The 27,943-nt window shown below is 40.2% G+C and overlaps 1 protein-coding gene across 3 annotated transcripts; it reads right to left on the bottom strand.

Moving 5' to 3' along the window:
* Nucleotides 1–397: 397 nt before the first annotated feature.
* RIF10 (polyribonucleotide nucleotidyltransferase) lies at nt 398–27,943 on the bottom strand. Of its 3 annotated transcripts, XM_088861928.1 has the most exons (26): nt 27,620–27,943; nt 24,653–24,721; nt 24,360–24,466; nt 24,216–24,258; nt 23,286–23,369; nt 22,489–22,553; nt 22,198–22,354; nt 21,929–21,985; nt 19,835–19,948; nt 17,392–17,655; nt 17,144–17,218; nt 8,559–8,672; nt 7,796–7,888; nt 6,725–6,903; nt 6,403–6,586; nt 6,015–6,062; nt 5,729–5,801; nt 5,228–5,301; nt 5,000–5,107; nt 4,816–4,910; nt 4,323–4,386; nt 3,569–3,622; nt 3,427–3,468; nt 3,207–3,316; nt 1,616–2,068; nt 398–964 (listed from the first exon to the last, which is right to left on the bottom strand). In XM_088861928.1, exons 1-24 carry the CDS (start codon nt 27,917–27,919, stop codon nt 3,311–3,313), a joined length of 2,469 nt encoding a protein of 822 aa, XP_088718054.1. In that variant the 5' UTR covers nt 27,920–27,943; the 3' UTR covers nt 398–964; nt 1,616–2,068; nt 3,207–3,310. The 3 variants fall into 3 exon arrangements, with proteins under 3 accessions (XP_088718054.1, XP_006826324.1, XP_088718056.1); XM_006826261.4 differs by lacking the exon at nt 3,207–3,316; XM_088861930.1 differs by lacking the exons at nt 3,207–3,316; nt 23,286–23,369; nt 24,216–24,258; ... (1 more) ...; nt 24,653–24,721; nt 27,620–27,943 and adding an exon at nt 22,911–23,029.

Genomic DNA, 27,943 nt, shown 5'->3' with positions numbered 1-27,943 from the left:
AAATGTAAGAGAAACCTAAGCATATGCTATTCGTGATATAACCATCTAAAATCTCTCTGTAAACCCCAGGAGGCAAGAGAGTTCCCTTCGACACAATAGTTATATCCTTGCCCTAGCTTAAATAGCATCACTCTTCAAACCTTGCATGAAAGACTCTTTGAGTAATTTAATCTTCAAATTTCAGCTAAACAAACATAAGCGCTATCAAATATATTTTTAATGGCAGAAACTCACAGATTAATAGAACAAACTGAAATAAGACTTGCAGGAAGAATCTTGCTGAAACTTCAGTAAAAATTAGAGTAATTGCAGCCCAATTTAGGATCAATTAACAGCACGACTACTTGGGTTCAGCAGATATATGTACACAAGTCATTACCAAATTATTTCCCAAAAATTACAGCAAAATTAAAATATCAGATTATCAATGGATCACTCTACAAGATTCTAATAATTCCCGAATGAACAATGTATTAAAAAATCCAAAATACAGTATGTAGAACTATGTAAACCATATTAGTTAGTAAATAGACGATTCTGATTATGAAGAAGCAAAAGCCATTAAAATTGTTTTTGTTCAAGTATCCAAAGCAGGATCAGTTAAGCCAACAACCCCGCATAGGGAAACCATATACATCCTCCCACCCACTCATAAAGCCCTCTCCGATGCCCTTAGCATTTGCCCGGGGCTGGCCAATCGTAAAATAGGACCTGTATAACTTACTGGGCTTGGAGTTCCAATAGATATAATTGAAAGGTAAGCCTAGGAGGAAGGAACTCATCCAAAACTTTTTCTAAACACGCGAATATAACAAACGGGGCAAATCAAATTCCCTCTCCATGAAAACTTCAATGCTTCTTAATGTCTTCTAGCCTGAGGCCCCAATGAAAGAAAGCAATTCTGAAGAAGGGAGATGAAATTGAACACTCCATACTTTTTGTAGATGCGGACTTGATTCCTTCCCTGTGACCCATTGCATAAAACAGTCAACATCATGCAAATACACACACAAATGGACCATAGGATCAAGGAGAGGGTATGTCCATTTGCATAAGATTTCTTCAGTCTTTCTCTTCCCTGACCAATAAATACTTCATAATAGTTTATAATTATTATTGGCCGGAGAGAGCAACCAAATTATTGATTCTTCCCTTTTCCTAACAAACATTTCCATTCTTGGCTGTGAAGTTGTATAAAAATATGGTTGAAGTAGCAATTGACAGAAATTTATTCAAGGAATTCACATCTCTGGCATTTTTGTTACAAGGAATCACCATATATTTATTTAAGAACCCAATTTGAGTCCTCCCTAATCTTATTTTATTATATTGCACATTTGTTGATAGTCCTCGAAAGTGTCCCATTATTCAAAATCAAGAGCTATATGGTCCTTGATAGAGTAGAATAACAGAACAGGATTCGTGTACCCCAAATGCCTGAGATAAGGCTCATATGATGATATGATGAGGAGGAAAAGTCAGATACTCAGTCAAATCGAAGAAAACCCATCACTTAATGAAATCAATCATAAAATAAGAAAGAAAACCAAAAAATATCATGTAATTTAATTATGCATCTGCCAAATTGGGTAAAATCTAAGAAAAAGAAAATTACCTGAAATTCATGTTACGGACAAAAAGAATCATCTGATTGCTGTCCAGTCTGCAATTACGATGTGCCAGTAACACAGGTCACTTATTCATGAACCCATTAACCAACTTTAGCCTCACCATTAACTAAAGTAGCCTCATCTTTAGCCATGGCACTGGTTATGGTTTTACCGCCGCTCTTCGTTTGCTTCTCCTTGTTAACATTCACTCCATCTTTAGCAGCAACTAATTTCCTGATAAATTTCTCTGGAGTGCTAACTTTGGCTGGTTGGCTGGCTCTAGATGATGCTTCTTCCTTATTCTCCTCCTCTTTGGTTCCCTTCTCAGGAGAGGCATTTTGGGCCACCGAATATTCTTTTGAAGGGCTACTTGATTTTGGCTTAGCACTGGATTTATCAGGGCCTGGATCAGGAAGTAGTGCGCGACGGCTCAAACGCAGATGACCCTTTTCATTTATCTGAATGGGCACAAAATCACAGTTGTGAAATACACGTACCAGGGTGCCATTTATCTCAAATTGGCAGAATACCCCATCAGTAATTAGATGATTTTACGGAAGGGAATTTTATCAATTCACCTATGAGAGATGAACATTTTATCACCTTACATATATCTTTTGATTTAATTTCAAAATACCCATAAAAGAATACATGACCTTGAGTTAGAATAGTTGCAAATGGGTGGGTGGAATGTTAAATAGTTCATGTCTCACGGCTACTTTGATAAATTTCCTTATACAAAATTTTGCAAGTATTTCCTCTATTTCTTCGCTTGCATCTCCCTCTGCTAAAGTTATGCTACAATGAATTAACAAGTTTCATATAAAAATATAAACTGTCTATAAACATTAGAAGGAAATCATCAACTTTAGAAACTTAAATTTAGCCCTCTAGAGCAAATTTTTTCTTTTCTATTTCTTTTTTATTTCTCTTTTTTTCATTTTATTTTCACATGATCTTCTCAAACAATATTGAAGAAAACAAGAATTAAGAAAATCTCTGAAGAAATGACATTGTCAAAAGAATCCCAAAATGAGATTATCACCACCTATAATATTGGGTATCTCGGAATTTAATCTCAAACTAAGGGTACTTTTGTCATTTGTATGTTATGCTTACAAAGTGCCCACATCTAGGCCGTTCGAGTATTTTACGAAGTTTACAGGGTATCGTCTTCTCTTATCAATAGTTCCATTTGTATTGAGATAGAATGATCTTAGAACATTCAAAAACTCCATAAATTGTCTTACAACCTCAAATGGGTTAATTTCAAAGTAGAGAGAGATGCTATATTTTCTTGCTTTCCACATACATATCTTTTGTTATTTATAGGTGTTAAACATAATATTTCGGATTTAAAAAGCGGACCACCCAGCTCCTGGGCGGATAAATTAGTCGGATATCCCTTGGTGCCCGCCTAGGCGCCTAGGAACCCGTTTAGGCGCCCAGGGGCGGAAATGCCTCTCGTTGAGGCATTTTTTTATCATTTTTTTAATACTTAAAGGGCAAAACTGTGGGTTTTAGATTTATTTAAAACCTAAAACCCATTAGAGCCTATTTTAGAGAGAAAAAAACCCCACAATATTTTTTTTCTACCTGTCCGCCCACGTTCTGGGCTCTTGCCTAGGCACTGACGGCCTGGACCCCCCTGGCCGCCTAGCGCTTTTTGAAAGACTGATCTGGACTCCAAATTGAATAATCTACAACTAAAGATTTTCTTCTCAAAAAGTAAGTGAGATTGCAGAAAAGAATCATAAGGGGTTAGGACGATAATAAAGTGCAATACTCAATAAACCGGTAAACTAAGATATCCAACCTCAATGAGTTTGACATCCACACGATCTCCAACTTTGAAGATCTGCATAAGGAGCCACAGGGAGCAAATTACTTGGTGATTAGTTGAGTACTAAATTGAATGCTCTCTATAACTGATCATTCTGCCTGCAAAAATTACTTACATCCTCAGCATTTGGCAACCAACTTGAACTTAACTCACTGATATGACAGAGACCCTGAGGAAAGAAACTTTTAATCATTTATCAGAAAAGGAAAAGATAAAATAATGTCAACACAAACCAACACCAATTCACAAAGATAAACCTGAAATGAAACTCAAATTTCTAATGTCAGGCCACTCAGTTGTTATTCCTGTAATTATCTTTTATTTGTAAAGTGGGGCCCAACCATTAGTTGGCCCCAACAACTTACTGTTCCTTCAATTATTGAAAAGCTTCTTTGGTAAGTATGACAGATTTAAAAGTTAAATCTTCAATCTGATTGATTTTGTTTGAGAAAAACCTGAAGTGAGGCGTTGAAGTTGAAAGTCAAACCAAAAAATCAAGGGTCATTGCTCAACTACCAAAGTGATTAACTATTAGTAATATGGGATGCTCTAGTTACCAAAACAAATCAGGAAGCAGGAGTTCTTAACTAGCAGAAGCATCTAGGAAGTGGCACATCACTGGTCCAGATCACACAGGGTATAGCTACCAAATAGTTATGATGTACAGTAGGGAAGATTAAATGGATTTGTATCTTACTGAAAATCATAGGTTCAATGTACTACCGATTTTTCACAAGTGACAGGGGAACATTATATTCAATAAAATAACAGAAAATATGAGCAGTTAATCACATGAAAAAAAATGTGGCAAAGAAAAATGTAAGGGACCTGTTGGCTCTTAAATAGGCATGAAAGAATGAAAAGGGTACCTCTCTTCCGGGAGCTATCTCAACAAACACTCCGTAAGGTGCAATGGATTTGATTTCGCAGTTCCTGAAAGCATGCAAGCAAGGGCATCATGTCAAGTCTCTAGATGAAGTGACTGTTTTTTTATTCTTTTTTTTGGGAGGGAGGATGGGGGAACGGAAGGTAATGGTCAAGATAATAAGCGTATTAATAAAAAATGGAAATATCACAAAGCCCAAGCTTTTCTTAGTAGCCAACAAACAAATGTTTATGTATAATGGCTAGTATGACAAACCACATCATAAGTAATCCATCCAAAGCTTTTTATATCAGAACCCAGAACACGGGTGTGGTTAGAGGAGAAGTGTAGTGTACTCAGAAGAGCGTCCCACAACTTTTCAACTGCTTTGTGAAAGTATTTCCATTGCCATGATCAGAAAGTTTATCCAAAAGTAATATATGATTCAAAATTTAGATTGAGGCATGTGCTGCTACTTCCAAAAGAAAAATTTGAACCTGTAAACATCGCCCACAGTTGGAACCATTGTCAGATTTGTTATAATGGCTTTGGATTTTTCCAAGCTAGTCATGTCCTTTGCAGTAATTTTCACCTGCCAGAACCATAAAATAATAATAATAATCAGAAGAGACAAGAAATACTTGTAGAAGAAACTGATTTACATAGTTCAAGTGTAATTACCACGCCATCATCTTGCATATCAATAGCTTCTACTCCAGACTCTTCAATGATGCTCTTTACTTTCTTCCCACCGGAGCCAATGATAATATTTACCTTCTCGGGTTTAACCTACACATTACAAAAAGATTGTCTAACCTAAATATTTTATGGTAAGAGTCAAAGAGTATATACCTCCAGATCTTGTTTTATAATATCTTAAGCACAAATGAAGTGAACTGAGGAACATACCTTCATAACATGAATCAATGGAGCATACTTTGATAGTTTCTTTGATGGAGGAGGGGTACATTTCAGCATTTCAGCTGAAGAGGAAATAACAAGATGTCTCACTTCACCTTGGAATGGGGAAAAGTGCAACAAAACCATTATATAGTAGATAATACCAACACGGCTCATTTTTCAAGTAATCATCCATAGATTTCATGAATTTACAAATTATTAGGCATACAATGCGATAAACAGTATCTCAACCCTAGTTTGTTGGAAGCATATGCACCTATTGATATGCACACGAGAAAATAACAAAAAAAGAAAAGGAAAACTCTTTCAGAGGTTGCTGCTCAGCTTCTACTGTTTGAGCACCCTAAAAATCTGCCAGTGCTTAAGCATGAAATTCTTGTTTGAGGAAGTTTTTGAAGTAATTTAAGCAGAATAGCATTTACAATGGAATCATATACCATGAAAGCATAATACTAAATTTTGAAACACCGTAGGATATCCTAAAAGTACCAAGAATATGCGTCCGTCCTTCCTTGGCCTGTAAAAGTGCTTGTTTCATGACAGGTATCGTGATTCCTCCTACCTGTAATTTTTAGTAATCAAATAATCAATAATAAGGCAATTCACATCAGATAACACAAAGTATATTTCTAACTGTAATAACTAATATAAACTCTCATTCTCTACTTCTATTAATAAAATAACAAAGAAAGGACAACTCAAGTGGAAGCAGCTCAAGAAAACAAGGTTCTTTATATATATATATATAAAACCAAAGAAAATAATATCCAATTACCTTTATGTCCATCTGAAATGCTGTTATACCATCCTCAGTACCGGCAACCTATAGTATGATATACAAGTGAAATTCATGTAGTTCGGAAATCAGCCAGTGTATAAAAACGATGTATTTACACTATGCTCCAATGGATAAAGGAAAAATCATAGTCATTTGGTTCATCACTGTCCATAGGAAGGATAGACGGTGATGAAGAAGAGTGCAAACCACCAATGGGGTTATGTCCTGTTTAGATGCGTCCCACTCTCTCTGTTGCCATATTTCAATGGGAAGATGACTCAACGAACTATGGTTGCTCATCAGCAAGTTGGTTTGTAGCATAGTTTCCCTTAGATGTTTTACCATATAATTAACAATGGCCATAAAAAACGTACTAGGTCATCACCTTAAAGTCCATATCTCCAGAGGCATCTTCAGATCCGCTGATATCAGAAAGAATAAGTGGGGTACCATCTCCTCCAAATTCCTTTGTGTCGAAAACCATACCCATTGCTACCCCAGCAACTGGACACTTCACTGGAACACCAGCATCTAGTAAGGCTAAGCAACCTCCACAGACAGAAGCCATGCTGTGCATCATGCCATAGAAAGTTTGAAGTCAACAACAAAATGTCCCAGTTCTTAGACACTAAAATTTTGATTTAACACTGAGTAATGAACCTATATTACACATGAATCACGACTGTGAATTTGGCTAAAATTTTCACCTTGAAGAGCCATTGCTTTCCGTAATCGTACTCTCTACTCGTATAGTGTAGGGAAAATCTTCATCTGAAGGCAAAATAGGTTCAAGAGCTCTTTCTGCAAGCATTCCATGACCAATTTCCCTTCTACTTGGTGCTCCTATTCGTCCAACTTCTCCAACGCATGACGGTGGAAAGGAATACTGAACATTGTTACTCAGAGTGAGTGAATAATCTCAAGCTCATTAAATGGTACCAAGAATTAAGCATGCACATACTAGCACAAGTTTGCTTGACATAAACAGGAAGCCACAAACACTCATATTACAAATTACGAAAGATGCCATCTAATGAATTATTCTAGCAATAAGATACATTCTTAATATTGAGGCAAATCATTCTTTCTGTAAGTGATAGACATCGTACAAAAAGTTATGGTCTGCAAGGATAAGATACGCAGACTGAAACTCGAGCAATACCTTACATTAGGATAAAAGAACCTTAAGTAACTTGTCTATGATTTTACAAGATTTCATTGTCCTCAACAAATGTAGAATTACATAAAGGCCCCAACAGAATGTAGACAACATGAAGGGCAAGAATAGAGGAATAAACTACAGGGCAATCCCCATATATATTTAATAAGAACGAATTATTACACATGCAATACTTCTGCTGGCAATCCCAGCCTTTGACAGTACAAAAATATCGTCAATGATTAACCTAAAATATACCACTTTTTGGGTCAAGATAAAGAGTTTTAAAACCTCAGTTATGCCAAGCGCTTCCATGAATGCATTGCTATTTTCTTATCACTTTATCAATATACAGCCACGAAAACATAAAATCACCAGCAATTTCCACTCCTACCACATCTTGTGCTACTATGCCTTGTGCATAGTGAGAATGAACATGTCTTGAGAAAGGGACAATGGTCGAATATATGGTCGAATATGTAGGCAATGCACATAAACCTAGATACATATATTGTACATCATAAAAGAATTTGGTGTTGGAGAATTACTTGGCACTCAATAAAAGCAATCAATAAATTGGTGTAGAAAGTACATTATAGTTTTTACAGTGCAATGTCACCTGCAGATAGAAGTGCTTCAGTTCATCAACATCAATGAGGTTATCCAAGCGTTGAGCCATTTGCCTATCTCCAAGAGTGACAACTGCAAGTGACTGAATTTCAACAATGCTTGTCAATTAAGTTCGATAAAAAAGAAGGTGGTACAAATCAGCATAAGCAGAAGTATCAAACACTTTTGACATAAAGTAAATTATTAATTCTGAAACTTTATACTTCTCCACCTCTCACATGAAACAAGGTGAAAACTATGCAAGAAAAATTGATTAGAGGTTCTGCTGAATATGTGGGCTCTAGCATAACAGTGCTTAGAAGCTTAAATAAAGAGAAGGGAGAACCCTACATTTCCCATCTTCAGCATACAGATGACAACTAAATTATATCTGTAACTAGTAGAGAACTTGGATAAGCCATGGTTCACTCTAAAATGTACAAGGCAATTACAGGGCCAGGGATTACTTCATCTAAAATATGGGAAGCTAAATGTGAGATGAGGTGTGTCAATGCTGGTTGGAGGCTTGACCACCAGATCTTTATCTGCTCAAAATAATGAGCAGATAAGCGGGGAGATATAGCAGTAGAGCAGAGGAGAAGCCAAGATCCCATGAAATTGCAAGACCTCAAAACAAGGTGTTCTCAATGTTTTAGAACAATTACAACAGTTTATGAAGGAAATAATAAGAAAACTTACTTCACCTATTTCTTTCACCATAAATACAAAAGAATTCGTAAATTGACAAAATTCAGAAAGATGTACATAAACACCTGTGTTTCTCCTCGAGTAAAAAGGGCACTTCCATGTGCTCTTGGAAGTAGTCGACATCGTGAATGAATTGAGCGTAACTCAGATGGGGTCCGACCATCACTTCTTTTTCCCCCCTACCATTCATGAATAAACATTAGGAACAAATGAACAAACAGATAATTGTGATAACTAAATATATATGCATGAATCTATCAAATTGGCTAATGTCCAATAATAGAGAAGTAATAATAATAATAACAATAATAATAATAATAATAATAATAATGTCATTTGTTTGACAAACAAGTGAAAAATTCATGTCTCCCCATAGAAATGGTTCTGGCCAAAACTTGGACAACAAACATATTATACCAAATCAATACCTAATTTTCGAGGGCCATAAAGAAAGAAAATAAATGTTTCTCATTAACGGTTAGTTTTCTTATAAAGTAAATTAAACACAACAAGAGGAAGCCCCATTATTAACGAGATATCGAGGAGGCATCTCGAATAACCAAAAAGTCAGCCTCCACCTAGAAAGCATCTCATGCCACTGTCGAACTACATCAGCATCTATGTTGGCCTACATCATAACATGACAAAATGAGAGAGGTGCTGTCACTCACACTAGAGATCATTGCTGACCGCATTAGGAGAGTGGCCCCCCACCCCCACCCCCACCATGAAATGACATTGAGGATATTTCCCTCAACAATTATTGGATCCTCCACCTTGCGAGAGAATAGCCTCAAACTCACTAATAGGGAATCTACTTCCATGATTGAGTAGCCACACAAGCTTGGACTGGGGCTTGGGCTTGTTGATTACACTGTTGGCCTTGCAACAATACTTTCCATTTTCGAATCCTACCACCAAACCACCCAAAAAAAAAGGAAACGTGCAAACTTAAATATGATATGAGTTTCTATTTTTGTTTTTTTAATGTGTTAACATTTGTATTAAAGTAGTAAAAGATTACAAGAAGGAAGTAAAGTTATAGAGGCAGCCCACAGACAGGTGCCCTGTAGAAAAAAAAAAGTGTGCAAAAAAATGCTATGCAGAATGAGTTGCAAAGCCAAAACAAAACAAAAGTAGGGGTGAAAGGGGAAGGCGCGTGCTCAAAAAGGTGCTAAGGCGCTTTCCGGCATTGTGCTCAGGTTTACAGCAAACTGGAGGCCCCTTCCTCGACAAGAGTGTTGGCCTCAGAATTGGCTTCTCTCCAGGTGTGACTCCACAAAATTTGAGTCGAACTGCTAAGTTGTGAAATCTCATCAAAAACACCATCAAGTCTCCAGGGCCATGGTGTCCTACACGAGGCCTAAACCAGCACACTCTTGGAATCACCTTCCACGATAAGGGTATGGCCCCAAGATGGATCAAAATTCCTGAGGCCTTCCTAGAGTGCTTGGGCTCCCACAATGGTGGAGTCAGAAAACAATAGGAAGGGAAAAGGAGAGCAGGATGACTCCGTATTTTGTCTCGAAACAACCCCTTGATGCCTGCAGGCCCTGGATTTCCCAAGGAGCAGCCATCAAAGTTAAGCTTAATATGGCCGGTGTCTGGGGGTCTCCACATGGAAGCCCGAGAGATTCTAAGCGATCTCAGGTTCAGCAAAGTGGGCCAATTAAGATGGAAATCAGAGAGGTATAAGTGGCTAAAGTGTTTGTTGTGAGTGGCCCAAAAGATGACGCGGGATTTGGCCTCCTCAATCATGGCTACTGGGGGACCTTTGGCTACGGAATATTATGTTGTTTCGTTCATGCCAAATGACCCAGAAGGTTGCAGCCACAGAGGATCTCCACACGATGATACCCGCATTGGCCCAGAGAGGGGAGAAGTGTGAGCAAAAAAGATGTGGAAATGTGGGTGGGGTCACCCACTACCAATGAAACGTTGAAGGAGGTCAGCCCAAAGGGCGGAGGCCAGCTTGCAATGGAGAAAGCGATGGGAATTGGTCTCCTCTTCCTCGAAGCACATAATACAGTAGTTAGGAATCTGCATTCCCCTCCTCTGAAGGAGGTCGACTTTGAGAGCTCTCTCAAAAGCTAGGATCCAATTGAGGACCTGCATTTTGGAGGAACGAAGTGGAGCCAAGCTCTAGTCGTGATGGACAGACCTGGATTGGGGATCTGAGACTGTGGGAGGGAGAGGTAAAAGGACACAACCCAAAAGAATCTCGAAGAGGTAGGAGTCCAAATGAGTTTGTCAGGGCCCCAAAAAGGGAGAAAGAGAGAGTGCAAGGTGGAGGAAAGGTTGAGGAACTGCTGCATTTCGTGGTCCACCAGTGGCCTTATAAATCGGATTCCAGGTTCTCCTATTGCGCCTGATTTCCATCAGGGACTTCACCGTGGCATACGGGCTCCTAGCAAGCAGAAACAAGCTAGGATATTGTTCCTTTAAAGGCACAGGAGGGTTTTGTTCCCACTACAAGATCGTATTATGACTTTCGATTTGCAGGGTTTTTTTTTTTTTTTGAGAAAGGTTAACATGGATTTGCAGAGATAGTAGGAGCAAAGAAGTGATTTCAAGACCCCGGAGGAGTTACTGTGAGCTCTGAGCTCCGGGACCCAGGACAAATCTGAAGAGCGGTATTTGGAGTTGATGACATCCTGCCATAAGTGGTGAAATTTCTTGCTTCCATCTCCCGATAAAAGGAAATTTCTCCTAAGTTGTTCAAGGCGACGCACCACAGATGCTGGCATGTGGATAAGAGACATTTGATATATCGCAATGTTTGAGGATGTGGCTTTGATGAGAGTTATGCCTGAGGATAGGAATCTACCCTTCCAGCCCACAACCCACGATTGAACTTATCTATAATACGACTCCAGAGGTTGAGCTAGAGTTTGCCAAGGCAGAGAGGTAAGCCCAAATACGAAGCGGGGAGGTCTTCAACAATGCAGCCCCACCAAGATGCAAAAGTTCTTACAACTGATGGATTCACGGCCACCCCTAACATTTTGGTTTTGGCCATGTTGACCCTAAGGCCAGTTGCCATTTCAAAGCATTTCAAGAAAATGAGAAGGTAGCCCAACTATTGGGGGGAGGCATCACAAAAAAGAAAGGCTTCGTCGGCATATTGAAGGTGGCTGATAATGGGGCCGGAGTGGCTCACCTTGAATCCTTTGAGGAGTTCAGCCTGGCACATCCGAAAGATGGACCTACTGAAAACCTCACCATGGCAAACAAGAAAGGGAAGAGGGGGGCTCCTTGGCGGAGTCCCCGAGAGGAAGGGAAGAATCCCCTAGGAGAGACATTGATAAGGATTGAGAAGAATGGGCTCGACACAAAACCCTTCATCGAAGTCCTCCACCGTGCCCCGAAGCCCATACAGCTGAGAGTCCTTTCGAGGATGCCCCAATCAATGTGATCGTAGGCTTTCTCCCAGTCCACCTTGATGACGATCCCTGGGGTTTTAAAAAGGTTTCTTGAATGAATGGCCTCATGGGCAACCAAAGCACCATCTAGGATTTGCCTATCCTTAACAAATGCACCCTCTGTTGGAGAAATGACCCATCCTAGAACCTCCTGGAATCTGGAGGAAAGAACTTCGGAAAGGATTTTGTACGAACTATTGATGAGGCTGATGGGCCTAAAATCTTTGAGTTCCTCTGCCCCTTCGATTTTAGGAATCAAAGCGATAAAATTTGCCTTCATGGCCCTATGGATGACCCCTCTGTTATGAAATTTGTGGAGAAGGCCATAATATCAAGCTTAACAGAGTCCCAAAAGAGGATTTAAATAGGACAATCAGGAAACTGTCTGGCCCCGGGCCTGATCATGGCCAAGCTCAGAGATATCCTCGAGGATTTCAGCTTCCTCGAATGGACGTTCAAGCCATACTGCTGATTGTAGGGGAATGGTTAGGAAAGACAAATCTGCCACCCTCATCCTGGGCACAGATGGGGATCGGAAAAGGTTATGGAAATGATCAAGGATCACGTTTTCTATCCGAGGGGGTTGGTCTTGAACTTGATTCCCAATCTTAATATGGGTTATAGTGTTGTCTCAACTTCTGCAATTGGCGATTTTATGGGAAAAAGTAGCATTCTGATCTCTGTGGTTGAGCCACTTGACACGGGGCCGTTGAGCCCAGTAGAATTCCTCCTTCCAGATGAGAGATTTTGGAAGTCTAGTTTGCTTGTGATCGAGCTGCCTTTTCTGCAGTGAAGAAGTGCTCTTCAGTGGAATCCCACTGCTGGATGGTGAAGAGGATGGCCTCTTTTTGGGTGCGGAAGCTGCCTGGCAGTTGGGAACTCCAGGTTCTAAGTGCCCCTTTAAGAAGTTGGAGTTTTCTTTGAAAGCAGAAACCCGCCCAGCCCTGGACTTGACTGGAAAATGAGGACCACCAATCTTGAATGAGACTGGGGAGATCGTGTTCCTCCATCCAGGCCATTTCAAATCTAAAGGGCTTTGAGACCCGAGCAACTGGGGAAGTGTCGAACAAAATGGGGCAGTGGCTAACACCAAAAGTCAGGTTGGCAAGTTCTCTCTTGCCTTTAGAGGATGTTTTGCATAGCCGTTCAGTAGCCGTGGAGATGAAGGCTTCTACGACCTATCGGGGGCCATCAAGTTGGAAACCTATAACCTTCATTACTCGGTTGACATCGCCTTGTGCTGCATCCAGATGTTCCACGAAGCTCGAGGTTGTGGAGATAAGGGAGCAATGAGAGCGGCTGTCTACTGTTGTAAGGTCCCAGCAAGGGAAGAGGGGAGCATGCCAGGGGCCAGAGGCGAGGTTACTGCTGGGATGGTAGAAGAAGACGATGCAGGGAAAACAGGGAGTTGGTGGGTTGATGCTGGGGTTGGAATGCCATTGCAGAAGGGAAGTGAGTCACCAGTGACAGTGGGGGCTAAATAGGGGTTAAGACCGGGGGGGGGGAGGGGGGGGGGGGGGGGGGATGGAGAGATAGCAAGGGGAACCAGCTAAGGGAAGTGGATCAGAGGGAGAGAAGTGCAGTCCCATTAGGGAGGGAAATGGAGGCCGAGGGAGGGAGGCGGGAACAGGGAGCAGTTCACTAGGGTAAGGAGGAAAGGACGAAGGAGAGTGGCTGTAATGGTGAGATCTAAACACATAGGAGGCAGCATGGGGGAAGGAGAGGCGTTGGGAGGGGGAATAGGGAGAGAAGAGGGGAAGGGGGAGGAGAGATCAATCAGAGGGGGGAGTGCGGATGACATTGCCGTTCAAGATGCATATATGGAGTTGGATCCGAAGTCGCCGGGCACTGAGAGGGGTGGAGCTAACTCCACGAGGACTCCATTGCAAGAAGTGACAGCAGGTGTGGGTAAAAGGGGACTGAGATGCCCGGGAGAGCAGTGGAAGTTGAAGAGGCAGCTGCTGCCAAGGAGTGCATCCCCTGGGTACTGGGCTACCGAGACGACGAGGAACCATCCTTCAGGGTGGTAGGCGAGGGTTGAAGGTTGGCGTGAAGGCCTGGAGAGGAAAGGGGTTGCGTCGGTGAAGAGGGAAGAGGGGGTCTAGTAGAGAAGGAGGTGGAAGCTTCGAGCTGGTGGGAGCGAAGAGAAGGGGAGAGATGGTCGAGGACAAAGAAGCATGGGGAGGAAGACGGGAAATGGTGGCTCGAATCTCGGGGTCCAGGGGGCAGTTCGAACAGTCGGGATTGAAGTCCTGTTAGGACATGCGAGGGGTAAACTGTCACCCTGCTTCAATCCAGCTGCAGAAGGAGCCAGGATGGAGAATGTCACATGGGAGGGGGGTTGCGATAGGGCGACGAGGTCAGCACTTGGCAGGGTGTGGGAGAGGGTCTGCACTGGATTGCCACAGAATGGAAGGTGTGGAAGGGCAGGATGCAGCTGGCGGCATATTTAAATTTGAATACTGAAGTGGGACCACATGGGTGGGTGAAGCTAGTTGGGCCACATCGTTGCCAAGGGAAAAAGGTGTCACAAGGGGCGACAGGTGAGGCAAAGGCTTGTTGGTCACGACATCAGCGTACGTGGCGGGAGTGGGGGGGACTACACAAAGGTGGTTGAAACTTTGCCCTCCACTGCGGATGCTTCTGGGACTTACGATTCCAAAGTCTACTGCTGTGATGGGCCTGTTTATGTCAACGATGAACAACCGTAGTCCACCCTTCCTGATCATGGTGACCAAGGTAGTTTGGAGCCCGGTCTTTGAGTGGTCCAGTGTGGTGAAACTGGAAGTGGCGGTTGGAAGGGGGGGAAGCAGGCTTCCCAGAAATGGGAATTAGGAAATGGCGACCATCGATTTCTATCCAAAGGGAAAAGGGAGTTTGATAGGGGTTCAAGGTTTCAATGAGAAGAAGGATGGAACCCACGCGGAGAGACTCAATGGATTTCCAGTGAATAGAGATGAGACCCCCACAAGCCTTGCTGACAATTTTGAAAGTGGAAGGGTGCCAAGCATGCAAAGGAATGTGAGAAGCTTTAAGCCATAGCTTTTGGGATCTAAAGGCACCATAGTCTGTGCTCCAACGGGATAGCGAGAGTGTGGCTCCTTTGAATTGGGGGTCTGACCATTGCAATGCCCTGATAGAACTCTCCAAGGAAGGGAAAAGAGAAGAGGATGTCACCGCTAAAGAGTTTGTGGCAACCAAGATTGGGTTCTTTCCACAGATCCTAACCACACTTTTCAATTCCATGGAAATCATCTCTTTGGGGAGTAAAGCACCCGAGAAGGAATTTTGGAGAGACAAGAGTCTGGGCAGCGACATGCAGACCATGGATGGCAATGAGGTTGGGAGCATAGCTGTGGCCAAAGGGAGGTTGAAGAGAGGGGGAAAGGGGGGAAGAGGAAAGGGAAGGGTGAGCAGTGGGAGGAGCGGCCAAGGGATAGGAGTGGGCAGAGGAAGATACGGCAAGGCGGTGGGGTAGAGCTGGGGGATGACAAAAGTCAGGCGTACCAGAGGAATGGGACGAAGGGAAGTAGATCTACAGTGTATCAAGTGTGAGTAATGGTGATAGAGGGGAGGGAGACCCAGACAGGGCCCTGGCTGGGGCTGGCATTAGAGATGACCTTCACACATAGGGAGCCATGTTCACGCAGAGAGAAATGTTACCGTTACAGGTGAAGGTTGCAGGTTCTAATCCAATGGATACCAAGAGAGAGAGAAAAGTATAACTGTGATAGACTAACATAGAGAAGGCCTATGATGTCAATCAATATGATACGACTTTCCATTCTCGGCATTCCTCAAAAGGCCCCCAATCCCATATGGCCCTGGATGGCCAGGTAAGGAAAAGATAGAATGTAACATGATATAGGCCATTCTAAGCCATTGTTTTTAAAATTGATAAATAACATGAAACGATAGAAAACATTAAAGACACACAAGGACATATAAGCACTGGCAAAACAGAAATTTTGGGCCTCCAAGCAAAGTCTCATTTCATTAAGAACAATGCAATACATTTACAAATCAGGTAAAATACTACCTAAGTTCATTTGAAAAGCACAGATTAAATGTGGTTCCTGGAACTAAAAAAAACCACAGCTTAGGATGAAATTTTACATTGATGCAAAATGACCATACATGACACTAATGTAAGTCAATTTTTGTCCAACATTAGGCTCTACTATTTTCTTTCTGAGATGCTTCCTCATCGGTTTTAGTTTCCTATTTCAATCCCTTCTTTGGGACTTCGTACTCCTTATTTTCTTACGAATAACTTAACTACCTACCTCACGAAAGAATGCATATTGCATGCTCCAATGGGATCTCATACATCTACCCCCTTGGGGAAAATACCTCTACCCCCTTGGGGAAAATACCTACTCGGGACGAACTTTGTATCCACTTCAGAATCACCATATAACTAGTTTCATAAATTAAAGTTGGATTTTGAGTTCCTAAACTCTTGAATCCGACTACCCAAAAGTGGACAATCTTTGTCAAATCTTAGGATGTCAGTTTTTTAAGGAATATTTAAAAGGCATGTGAGTTTCTTTTCTTTGAAGCTGGTCACTAGTTTGTGGAGACTACATCCCCAACATTTGGGGTCCTAGAAATACTTCCAAGTAGGGTTTTACCAAAGGGAATGAATCCAGAATATGCTCCTGCAGAACCATATATTCTTTGGGCACAACTGATAACTCATTATCTTACTGATAACATAACCACCTCAAGAAAAATGTAAAGGTAGGTCCTATCACCAAATTTTCTGTTGACAAGTACAAAGCTCTAGCTAATGATAAGGCAAGCATATGAAATATCATGACCACGATAAAAAGTGTAACTGGAAACAAAATCCATGGATGAAAGCATCCAATATACCCGATTCCATAGCAGGAAGCCATCAGCCAACAATCTACTATACCATCTATAGAGATGCCAAGAGTACATAACAAGATATAACAACCAAAAAGTTTAAAAACAAAGAAAATATGTAAAAAGAAAAAAGAAAAAAAAAAACAAGAAGAAAAGGGGAGAAGATCAATTTCAAATTTCAAAAGAGTGAAACTCATTAATTTTTTCTTTTTTTTTTTTATTGTCAATGAAGAAAAAAGATAATCCCATCTAAGCACATATTTGCAGGTACTAGTTAGGAGGAGTGGAACAAGGCAATATTGAAGAAACAGTAACAACACATGTATTTTAAATGGTTAGAGAATCTAATCATGTACCTCAACAATCCGTCTGCGTAAAAACTTTGAGGTAACCTCTTTGAAAACCAGCTTCACGTCCACTTCAGAGAACAACTACGAGATAGTGAAGGAGATGCACAACTATTATTACAAAAGAAAAGTTGAAATGATAAAATAGAGAAACAATATTATAGAAGAGCACAAAATTATGCATGTGACGCTAAATGAGCTACACCATGTATCATTAAGCAAGCAGAAAAGGTTCTGACAAGAGAAGTTCCCCTTACCAAGGTGACAGGTTTTCGAGAAACTGGTTTTATATGAAAATCACCTTCATCCACTTCACCATCCACAATGACCACCTCATCCTCATCTTCATCCTCATCAATCTCAGGTATAACTTCACTGACAACTGAAGTACCTTCTTTCACAAGAAGTCCTTTTTCTGCAAGCACAGTCAAAACACTCTCTTCCAGTGCAGAAAGAGCCTTGATTCTTGGAATTTTTCTGTTGATTTGTAACACTTTTACCAGTTCATTACCAGCAATTTCCTGTATCGTACGAAAAACAGAATTACTAGAACGCAAACGATGGACAAAGTATGATATTCACATCCTAGGCCCATTTAGTAAAATGATTTAAAGGCTACCAAAAAAGATATCTAAGGTGGCTAATTTGAGTGCAAGTGTGCAATATGAGAATTTTTCATTAGTCAATAACTCTACAGTATGTGTATTCTCAACGAAAATTTATTGATATTAAAAAAAAATGGAATATCAGCAATCTGCAACCAAAAAAAAAAGCTTAAAAATAGATCTACAAGACAATCTTCAAACTGGAAAAAAAGGGAGTAATCTGACACAAGATAGAAGGAAACCAAATAAAGAACATCAATATGCATTCTACAAGAAGTCAGGGAGAAATTTTTTACTAGTGAGATTGGTACTCATTTTTTGGGCTCGTCAAGTGGTGGTATAGGAATCCTTGATGTTATGTTGAGGTTTTACCACCCAAACCACTGAGCCAAGAGGCCCGCTTCAAAGTGAGACTAGAAAGAGATGATGCCTAGAATGGAATTATTTACAAGTTCAAAATGTTAGCCCCAGTGAAGAGGAGAGCCATCACACCATAATTGTGGGAAACGTCCATACAGAAATTATACTACCTAGGAAGTTACCAGTTGGATGCTTTGCTTGTCCTATTGTGACAACCAATGACTGAAACTTTGGCTGCCTTGCCGCCCAGGCGGCCTGACCAACAAACTACCTAGGCATAGCCTAGGCGGTGGGGTCTGTGCAAGCATGCCTAAGGTGGGTGCCAGACTGGTGCCATCCCTAAAAAAAAACGAGAGAGAAGAAAGAAATTCAATTCCACCCAAACAAAAATAAGGTATGGTATTGCCCCTCTCTCTCTATTTCTCTCTCTCTCTCATCCATGTGCTCTCTCTACATATGAGAAGAAGAAGATGGACTCCAAGTGTTCAATGTGCGACCTCTCTCAATCACACACACACACACACACAAAGATACACATAGACCCATATGCTCCCTCTTTACATGTAAGAAGAAGATGACCTCCAAGTGCTCGATACGAGGTGCCTCTCTCACAAACTCTCTCTCTCTCTCTCTCTCTCTCTCTCTCTCTCTGAACATATCCTCCAAGTGTTCGAGACCTCTCTCTCACAAATACAGATCCAAAAGAAAAAAAAAAAAAGAGGATGATTGTTAAGAATTTCATGTGAGACCTCATGCACACATATATGTGTGCACGCACATACGCACACTAAACACATACAGACACACATTCACAAAACACACATACACAAAACAACATATGACCCCCACCCCAACCTCCATCCCTTAGGGCCGCCTAACTATCTGGGCCCCCGCCTAGGCGGCCACATCCGCCTCCTTGAACATTGGTGACAAGTGACAACAGACTCCTTTATGCTTAAGTTTCATTCATAAACATTTTGAGCTCTGAGTTCACTAATCTCTCATTCCATAAATAGGGGTGCTTTACTTTATAATTCCTTGCCAGGATGTGTCACCCATCTAATTCTAGCAAATAACAGTACGCTTGGTTTTCACAAATGGAATGCATATGTAATACTTTGGCAAGAACAGGTGATCTCCTTGGTTAAGATTATCATATCTATTATTACTATTTATAGGTATCCAAGTCATCAGTATTGACTGTTTTTTGAAGGTTTCAAGCAAAACTTTAAAGTGATCCATGGACATTAACTGTTCCAATTCTAGTTTGTGTACTTTCAGTAATTCTGTTTATGATTTCCATTTGTGATCCATGGATATTAATATAATAGTTGCATATGACAGACTTGTACTATCAAAAGAAAATGGTCGTGAGAATCAACAGACATAATACCATGTGCTTCAAAAGGAACATCATGTCCAGAGACATAAGGGAGACTTTACAGACTTGTATCATTTTTCAATACCCTCCTCTATAGGTGTTGCCATTCACAAGAGTTCTAAGTTTTGCGTTTCTGTTTAAAATGCTATTCTTGCATCCCACAGTCAAAAAAAAAAGCAAAGATCAGAATCACAATAAAATTTAGAGCAAAAGCAGCAGAGAGAATATTAAGCATTCCATTTCAATATGGACTGTTTGAACAACTGAAACTCCAGGAACACATTATTAAGAATAAAGAAAAGGTGCAGGAACAAATATTTGCATACACATTGGGAGGAATGTTGTACACCATACTTCTACATTCTTATACAGCTCCGGAGGAGGTAATTTAATTGCTTCAAGCATCTTAGGATTTCCACACTCCTTAACCAGCGCCTCCACCTCCTTGCACATTGCTCGCACTGCCTCCTGGTGTCAAAATACAGGTAAGACACTAACACAGATTGCCAACAACAGGCAACCTCACAAGATGCATCATTCAACTGCAAGTTAATATTAAAGTGTATCACGACCATGGGCAAAATAATTATCACGGCAACTTTTGGAGGGAAAAAATGAGTATACCCAAAAGATCGGCTGCATACACAAATACCAAAGTCATGAATGCCCAAGTAGAATAAACATAGTCAATGTCGAGGACTAAAAAGATAAATAATGTGATTCAAGATGCCTGTCGATCCAGGTTGATGATATAGCATGAGGAACACCACAAACAGGTTATGGGGAGTCACGTGTTTAAGAATGATGAAAGGAAGTTTCCTTTGCTACTCATGATGAAATAATTTATTCCACTAGGTATATTGAATCGGTTGCCTTCACTGGTGACCGCAGATTGGCGCACATTAGCCACCCCATGTAACCTTTCAAAGGTTTCAAAAAACGCTAGGCCCCGAGGCGGCCTGCCTGGCACCTAGGCGGGGGCCCAAAACCTCGTGTAGTTTTTTTCACTTCGGGTTTTCATATATTGAGGGGTTTTTTTTTTTTTTTTTTTTTGACTTTGGGGATTAAAAATAAACCCCATAACGTTTTGTACAACCTTGGAGGTCAAAATGACCCCCTTTGCCCTTTTGGGCGATTAAAAAAAAAGAGAAAGGCCTTACGGCCTTAGTCGCCCGCCTAGGCACCCGCCTAGGTACATCTGCCCGTGTAGGACCTCCTGGGTCTAGGCATGTGGATTTTTGGTCCAAGCCGATTAGGCGCTAGGCGGACCATTTTTTAAGACATTGGACCTTTTTCTAATAGACAATGATACTTTCATCTGTGAGGGGTTCATTAGAAGGGTTGACTATGACATATTGCATATTCACTCGAGAAAATCCTGATTTAGCAAGGAAAAACTCCTCTAGGGTCTCCGTGGAGATGAAAATTGAACAGGCGGCTATCATTTTGTGCAATTGAATTGCAAAGATAACGTCTTAACTCAACTAGGCAACTACGTGGGGTCCTTCCCATCTTTGGGAGACTGATTGACAATTGTACAGGAGAATCATTGCAAGTATGACAAATAATGAAAATTAACTCTTCATACATAATCATCTCAAGAATCATTTTTCCAAGTACACCATTTCTATAAAGGCTAGGTCAATAAAGTGGTCATAAAAATTGATAAAAGTTCAAAAAAAAGTCCAAAATAAAATCTTATATTTTATGTACACTTATAACCCCATAAATTTAGTTTCTTCATTTCTTATGTGCATAAAAGGCACAAAAATGAAAAAATGGCCCACCCAGTATTTGTTCCAGAAATTTACATGCGACATCTAAAATTACCAATTACGTGATGCAGGTGTGAACAACGACCGATGACTATTAGAAAGGGACATGTGAACACTGTGGTCATTCATATGTCATCCTTACATGCATCAGTGCGTGTCAGCCAGTGTTTACCTATTTATGAATCAGTGTACTGGAAAACAAAATCAACGCCTTATGATGTAAGATTAACCTCCCAAGGTCCACAGAAAATAGGATACATAAATACATATGGAATCACCAGACATAAGTTAGTTTTTCAGGTCAAAGTTATAGAAGAAATAGCAGCAATGGTCTAGATCTATGACTACAACTTTTATAAAAGAAGTATTGATGCATTTTTTCAGTTTGAAAAAGGCAAATTTTTGCAATAATGGTTTTACTCTTGGTCAAGAGGAGAAGCCAGATAATGCTGGACAAGCACCATGGTTGCCGTTGTAAAGTATCAAGAGACTAGACAAGGATCTATCCAAAAATAGGTAAAAAGAGAAAACAGCTGCACAAGTACCTTCCTAGGACCAGCTGAAAAAAACTTGAAGCAAAAATAACCATGACTTCTCTCATGTCACAAACAAGTAAAGACGAGAACTCGCTTTGAGGTAATTTTGTAGCAATATTTAGGTTGAGGTATCGCACCTGTCCAATCTCCACAGCTTTCAATAACTTGTCCTCCGACAGAAAATTGCAGTAACCCTGTAATAATTTTCCCTCTGTAAGCATGTCTAATGAACATAAACATCTTACGGTATTTTAATTCAAAATTAGAACAACAAAAATCCATTTTATGTTAGTTGCTTATCTTAAACTAGATGATTCCATCCCAAATTTAACCCCCTACCTATCTTCAAGCAAAATTTTCAATGCTCAGAATATATGAAACTTCATGATATTAATTGAGAACTTACCTCTATCATCAATATGGCGTCTTCAGTCCCAGCAAGCACCAAATCTAACTCAGATTCCTCCATTTGTTTTGTGGTTGGATTGACAATATACTGATCACTGATAAGGCCAACTCTGACTCCTGTGACTGCTTTGGAATTAGGTACTTCTGACAGAGCTCTGCAAAATTTCATGCCGCAACATTATAGCAGTAGAAGCCACTCTGTTCAAGTACAGGATTAACAAAATCATAAATGATAAGCCTATGATATGGAAACTCAGGTTGGCTTAACACTAGCTTTAAAGGAACCTACACAGCAATTCCAGCTGCAGTGATCGCGAGGGCATCAGGAGAGTGCAAACCGTCGTAACTCAAAACCTAAATTTTCAAAGACAGAGAAAAAGTAGATAAGGTATTATATATTAAAAGAACATTTCAAAGAAAACAAACCCTAATGGGAATGGAGTTGAGGTCGTGGCGGTAACACCACCTGAGCCTCAGCTCCTGATCTAGGCTTCCATTCCCTCTAACCCATTCAAAAACCACTAACTATTCCTAAAACAGCTAGGGGCCTGTATTACCCAATCTACCCCAAAAAAACAAAAGAAAAGAGAATAACACTAACAAGTCCTAAATAGGCTGATAAGATGAAGTTGCAACCACAAGCACCAATGAAAACAAAGGCCAGGTTCATACTTGAAATTATTGCTCATTAATTAGAGAAAAGTGGCCTACCGAAGATGATGATTACACGTGCGTGTACGGATGGATACTTCTAATATAATCTGAAATTCAACTGTTGATTTGCTCAGAGCTTAAGTTATGGTGAGAAAGAGGACGATCCGTAGAGGGAACGGACGGGGGAGCAGACAATATGTTCAGAAGGATTCATGTAGGGTTTGAGTTGTTGTGAATCAGGGGGGAGCATTACCTTGCTGGCACAGGACTCTCAGGCCAAGCTTGAGACTAGAAAACGCAAAAACAATGAACAAGGTACAGATATGCATGGAACCTTTTATAGCTACAACAGATGAAAAAATAACTACTCCAAAAGAGCAGAATTTAGATACCAAAAATGAACTCCAGATGAGAAAAAGATACTGCTCATACCCATGATAGGATTTGTGTTTCATGGTAGAAGCCCTTCAACATCGTTGGTCGCAATGGCCTATCTATCAATCTACAAATCAGAAGCTACCATAATAAGAGAATACAGTTAGAAAACACTTGAAATTATGTCAAGTGACTGATATGAGGTATAATATGCAGGAGAGCAAGACAAAGAAAGTTTAAGTACAAACCAAATAAAAAGATAAGGCTTTTCTAAAGATTTAATATTTAACAACCAAGGACAAGTGCATAACAAGAATAATGGCAAATATATCAAAACATTGAATAACAATAAACTGTGCATGTAAAAGTAAAAAAGAAACCATGATAGCAAGGAAAAAAAAAGAAGTATGACTCAAAATAAACAAACAAAAAAAAGGAATGAAACTCCACATTACCTCATACAATACACACTCACACACACACACACACACACACAGAGACAGAGAGAGAGAGAGAGAGAGAAAGAGAGAGAAAGAGAGAGAGAGAGAAAGAACCACTCTCCAAGGAAGCAACTGATTATAGAAGCTATATGTTACACGATCTTTTGGTACAACAATACATGATGCATGGACCAAGGCTCCACAAAAAAGTGGATAAAATGAAACCAAACTACAACAAAGCAACAGTTTTAAAATTGATAAGCCGTATTCATGGTATTGTTGAAGCATGACTTGACTATCATTTCCATATGGGGCCAACCAACAACAAAAAGAGGCCACAAACTAACAAAAATCAACAGTCAACAAAGAACCCCAGATTGGCACATTCGGTTACATTGACATACTTAAGCTTTTAGAACAGCAGACAACAGACATAACTTTTTATTCTTTTTAGCAGACTAAAGATGTAAAAATTGATGGACTGGACAGCCAGAATAGCAAATTCATGAGGAAAAAAAAATCAATAAACAAACGTAGTATACGTTACCTCATGATCTCTTGCCCTCCCTTCTCGTTTGAAAAACCCACCACTGCGTATCAAATGAAAACTTACATCAATAGTAATTCAAAGGTAAAGGTCTCCAGATTTCAAAGTTTCAATTGTTAAACAAAACTCAGAAGCAAACCATACCTAGTTCGGCCTGCAGCAGAAAAACGCTCTTGATAATTGACAAATAAAGGGAAAAAATCAGAAGGCTCACTTGGGACATCAGCCAAACAGACAGATGTGTAGATAATCTAGCAAAAGAACATGTAAAGAACTCAACCAATCTAACGAAAAGAGCATAAACTTATTATCAAAATTAATCACAACTCTGAAGGAAATAGAGATATAACTACAACTAGACCTTGATGCTAAACCTGAAATTTTAAATGGACCATGGACCATAGCACAGAAAATAGAAGGAATACATAAAAACATACAGTTTCCCCATCTGTTACTGTAACAGCTCCACTAGCTTGTCTCCCAATGAGCCCAGTCTCGACAAGGATCTGAAATAGTACATGACAACTATCCTTGAGAGTTTGACAAAAGTGAAGGAAAGGAACATATACTTCATGTGTTCCTACTCTATTAGAAATTCCATGGATGGAATCCTCTTGAAAAACAATAGTAATCACAAAATGAAATACTATAACCACACAGAACATGCACAACTAAAAGTTAATAGTTAGTATATTTTCCGTGTTCTCCAAGCATTTCTTACCTTTAGATGGATATCATCTTATCCATTAAAACTAGAAACCAAGATTATAAATCTTTCATGTTGTACACCAAAACTCACCAAGTAAACACATGGATCACTCCAAATGAATTTTAGTTCCATTTACTAAACTGACCCATTTCAGGATGTATGGTGCATAAATATCTTTGCCATATTCATATGAAATTCTGTGGACTGGGTGCATAAATATCTTTGCCATATTCATATGAAATTCTGTGGACTGGGTGCATAAATATCTTTGCCATATTCATATTAAAATCTGTGGACTGGATTCTGTTAGATGCCAGCACTGATCCTTCGTAAAACCACTGGAATTGTGGGGCAGTGAATAGGCGGCATTGGCCATATCAAGCATGAAGAGGCAAGAAGGCCTCAACATCCATGGAAGTCAATGCGAGGTTGAGAAGTGCATCGGGGAGTGATGAGGATAAGATGTATAGACAATTAGTCAGGAGTTCAATTTATATGACTCTATTAAGAGTTTAGGACCAAATATTGTTCACGCCTTGTGAGCAGGTCTGTGCAGAACCTACACAAGACTCACTTGGAAGCAGCTCGACTTATCCTATGATATGTCAAAGGCACAATTGACTATGGGGTTCTCTACGAGAGAGAAGTATCATGTAAGGTGGTTGTGGTGTGTGATGCATATTATACGGATGACTCAACGACCCACAGAGTAACTACCAGCTATGTGTTCAATATGGGAGTGTGTGTGGCTCGTGCATCAAGTGTCGACTAATTGTATCTTTGTTGACTACAGATATTGATATAAAGCAATATCAATGACAGCTCAGGAATGCAAGTGGCTCATGCAACTAATGTAGTACATGAAGCAAAACATGAACTATGCATTTGGCCCTCACTACAAATGATAGCCCATCCGACTGGCAAAGAATTCAATGTTTCATGCATGAATGAAACACATTGAAGTGGAGTACAACTTCATTTGGAAAAAAGGTGTGGAATGGATGCATCAACCTCTTGCCTGTGATAACAAAACAGGAGATGCCCATGTGTTTAGAAAATGTTTGTATTTGCCAATCTCTGACACGACCACCTAAAAAGAAGGAACAGCAGCTACGCCAGAGATTGACAATTAAAACCATTTTTGTACACAGTTACAGCCTCAAATTTACAGATCGAGAATGCACAGAATGTTGCACAGTTTTGTATCTAATTTTCTTTCAAGTTGTCTCCTGACCCTGTAAACAGGGCCCCCCTTTTTTGTATACTTACTCCTTGCTCTTAATACAAGTTATCTTCTCAAAAAAAAAAAATCTACATACTAGGTTAGTTTTTTTTTTTTTTTAATTTGTTGTTGTTGTTGTTGTCGCTGTTGTTGTTTAGTTTGCTTTTCTAGAGTTGGATGTTTGGTCCCACATTGTTTGTGGGCACAGAGAGTCAACCCCCCATCAAGCTGCAGAATGGGTTCAACCCCACCCCGCACTCCCCTCTATGTATGGAAAAGATGAGGAATATAATAAAATTTCCTCACTACTTATGTTTCAATATGATATATTTCTATTAGATAAAAATACAGTTTATAAATATTATCTTTCTCAAATAATATAAATACCCCCTCCCTCCCTCCTTCCCTCCCTCTTTATCGCAGGTGTGAAATACCATTGTTTCTCTCAGGGTTTGCTATACTGGTCCCATTTTGCAAGATAGTTGTTTGTCAGCTAATTATCGCTATTTTAAGTTGTCTGCTGAGAGATAACTTAGTCACCTCAGTTTGCAAGTTACTCACACTCCTATCCAGTGCGAGGCTCTGTCTGATTGTAATCATGATATGCAAAATGTGGGATTCATGCATGCCCCAGGGGCGCGTGTGTTCAATGGTGGTTCACACCATCATTGAGCTGGACATAAAATGACGGAGTACACCAGTCCTTCCAAGTGGGCAATTCAGTAGATAGGCCCATGTATTTGTTCCGCAAGAAAGAGGTATTAGAGCTTGAGGGACTGTCTGCTTGTTCGCCAACAGGTTCACCCTCTTGGCCTAGAGGCAGGGTCAAAAAATCCTATGTCCATTGTTAAAACCCACTGAAGGGCGAAGGCAAAAAAAAAATCTTGCGAAATAAGAAATTAAACGGGCAGGAAATTTAACTACCAAATTTGCATAATGAAACCTTAGAATCAGAGAATAGCATCATTACATATGAATCAATCACAACAAAAATGATCTCCAAAAAGCAGGATAATATGGGGTATAACAAGTACAAACAAACACTTCCACTGAAAGCTAAACAACAAAACAAGGATAACAAATATATGAAAGAAAAAGAAAAGAGCACAGGATGGATTGGTTAGCGCTTGACGATTGCAAACCTAATTTCCTAGGCTCGATTCCTACCCAGGGTCGAGGGGCAAATCAGGCCCTCCCCAAAATAAGTTCATCAAAAAAAAAAAAACAAATATATGAAAGCAAGAGCAGTATCGACCGTTTGAAGAGATAGAATCTACCCCAAAATACATACAAGACGAGAGACATCAGAAGACCAAATGTCAGGCAGCAAAGAATAATTACAGTAAAAACAACTAAATAAAGCGACAAGAAAACCACCCCATACAAAACCCAGCAACTCTAATTCACCGTATAGAATAAACAAAAACCTATATAATAGCAATTATAACAAAACAACAAACTGAAGAAACTTACATGTCGATCACCAACGGGGATTTTCACAGAGAAAGGCTGGGGCATATAATTCGACTCGTCGACATTTCTAGGGTTTGAATCAGAAGAGGAGCATTGAACTGTTTTCAGTGAATTATTTGACTTTGAAGTGCCAGCAAGAGCTCGAGATTTCCTAGGGCGTAGTTTCAAGGAGAGACAAGGGAATGAAGTGGTTAAGGAAGATGGTAGAGAGAGAGGGAATGTTAGCGTTTTGGAGGAGAGAGAAAGGGAGAGAATTTGAGGAGGTCTACCGCCATGAGAGCAATGAATTGAGCGCACCATTTCCTCTCTCTCTCTCTCTGCAAC

Source organism: Amborella trichopoda, chromosome 3 (assembly GCF_054954075.1).
Source record: "Amborella trichopoda isolate Santa Cruz 75 chromosome 3, AtrichopodaSantaCruz75HAP2 v2.0, whole genome shotgun sequence".
In the NCBI taxonomy this organism is placed as follows: domain Eukaryota; kingdom Viridiplantae; phylum Streptophyta; class Magnoliopsida; order Amborellales; family Amborellaceae; genus Amborella; species Amborella trichopoda.
Note: the sequence above shows the minus strand (reverse complement) of the source record. Positions and strands in the feature narration are given on the sequence as shown.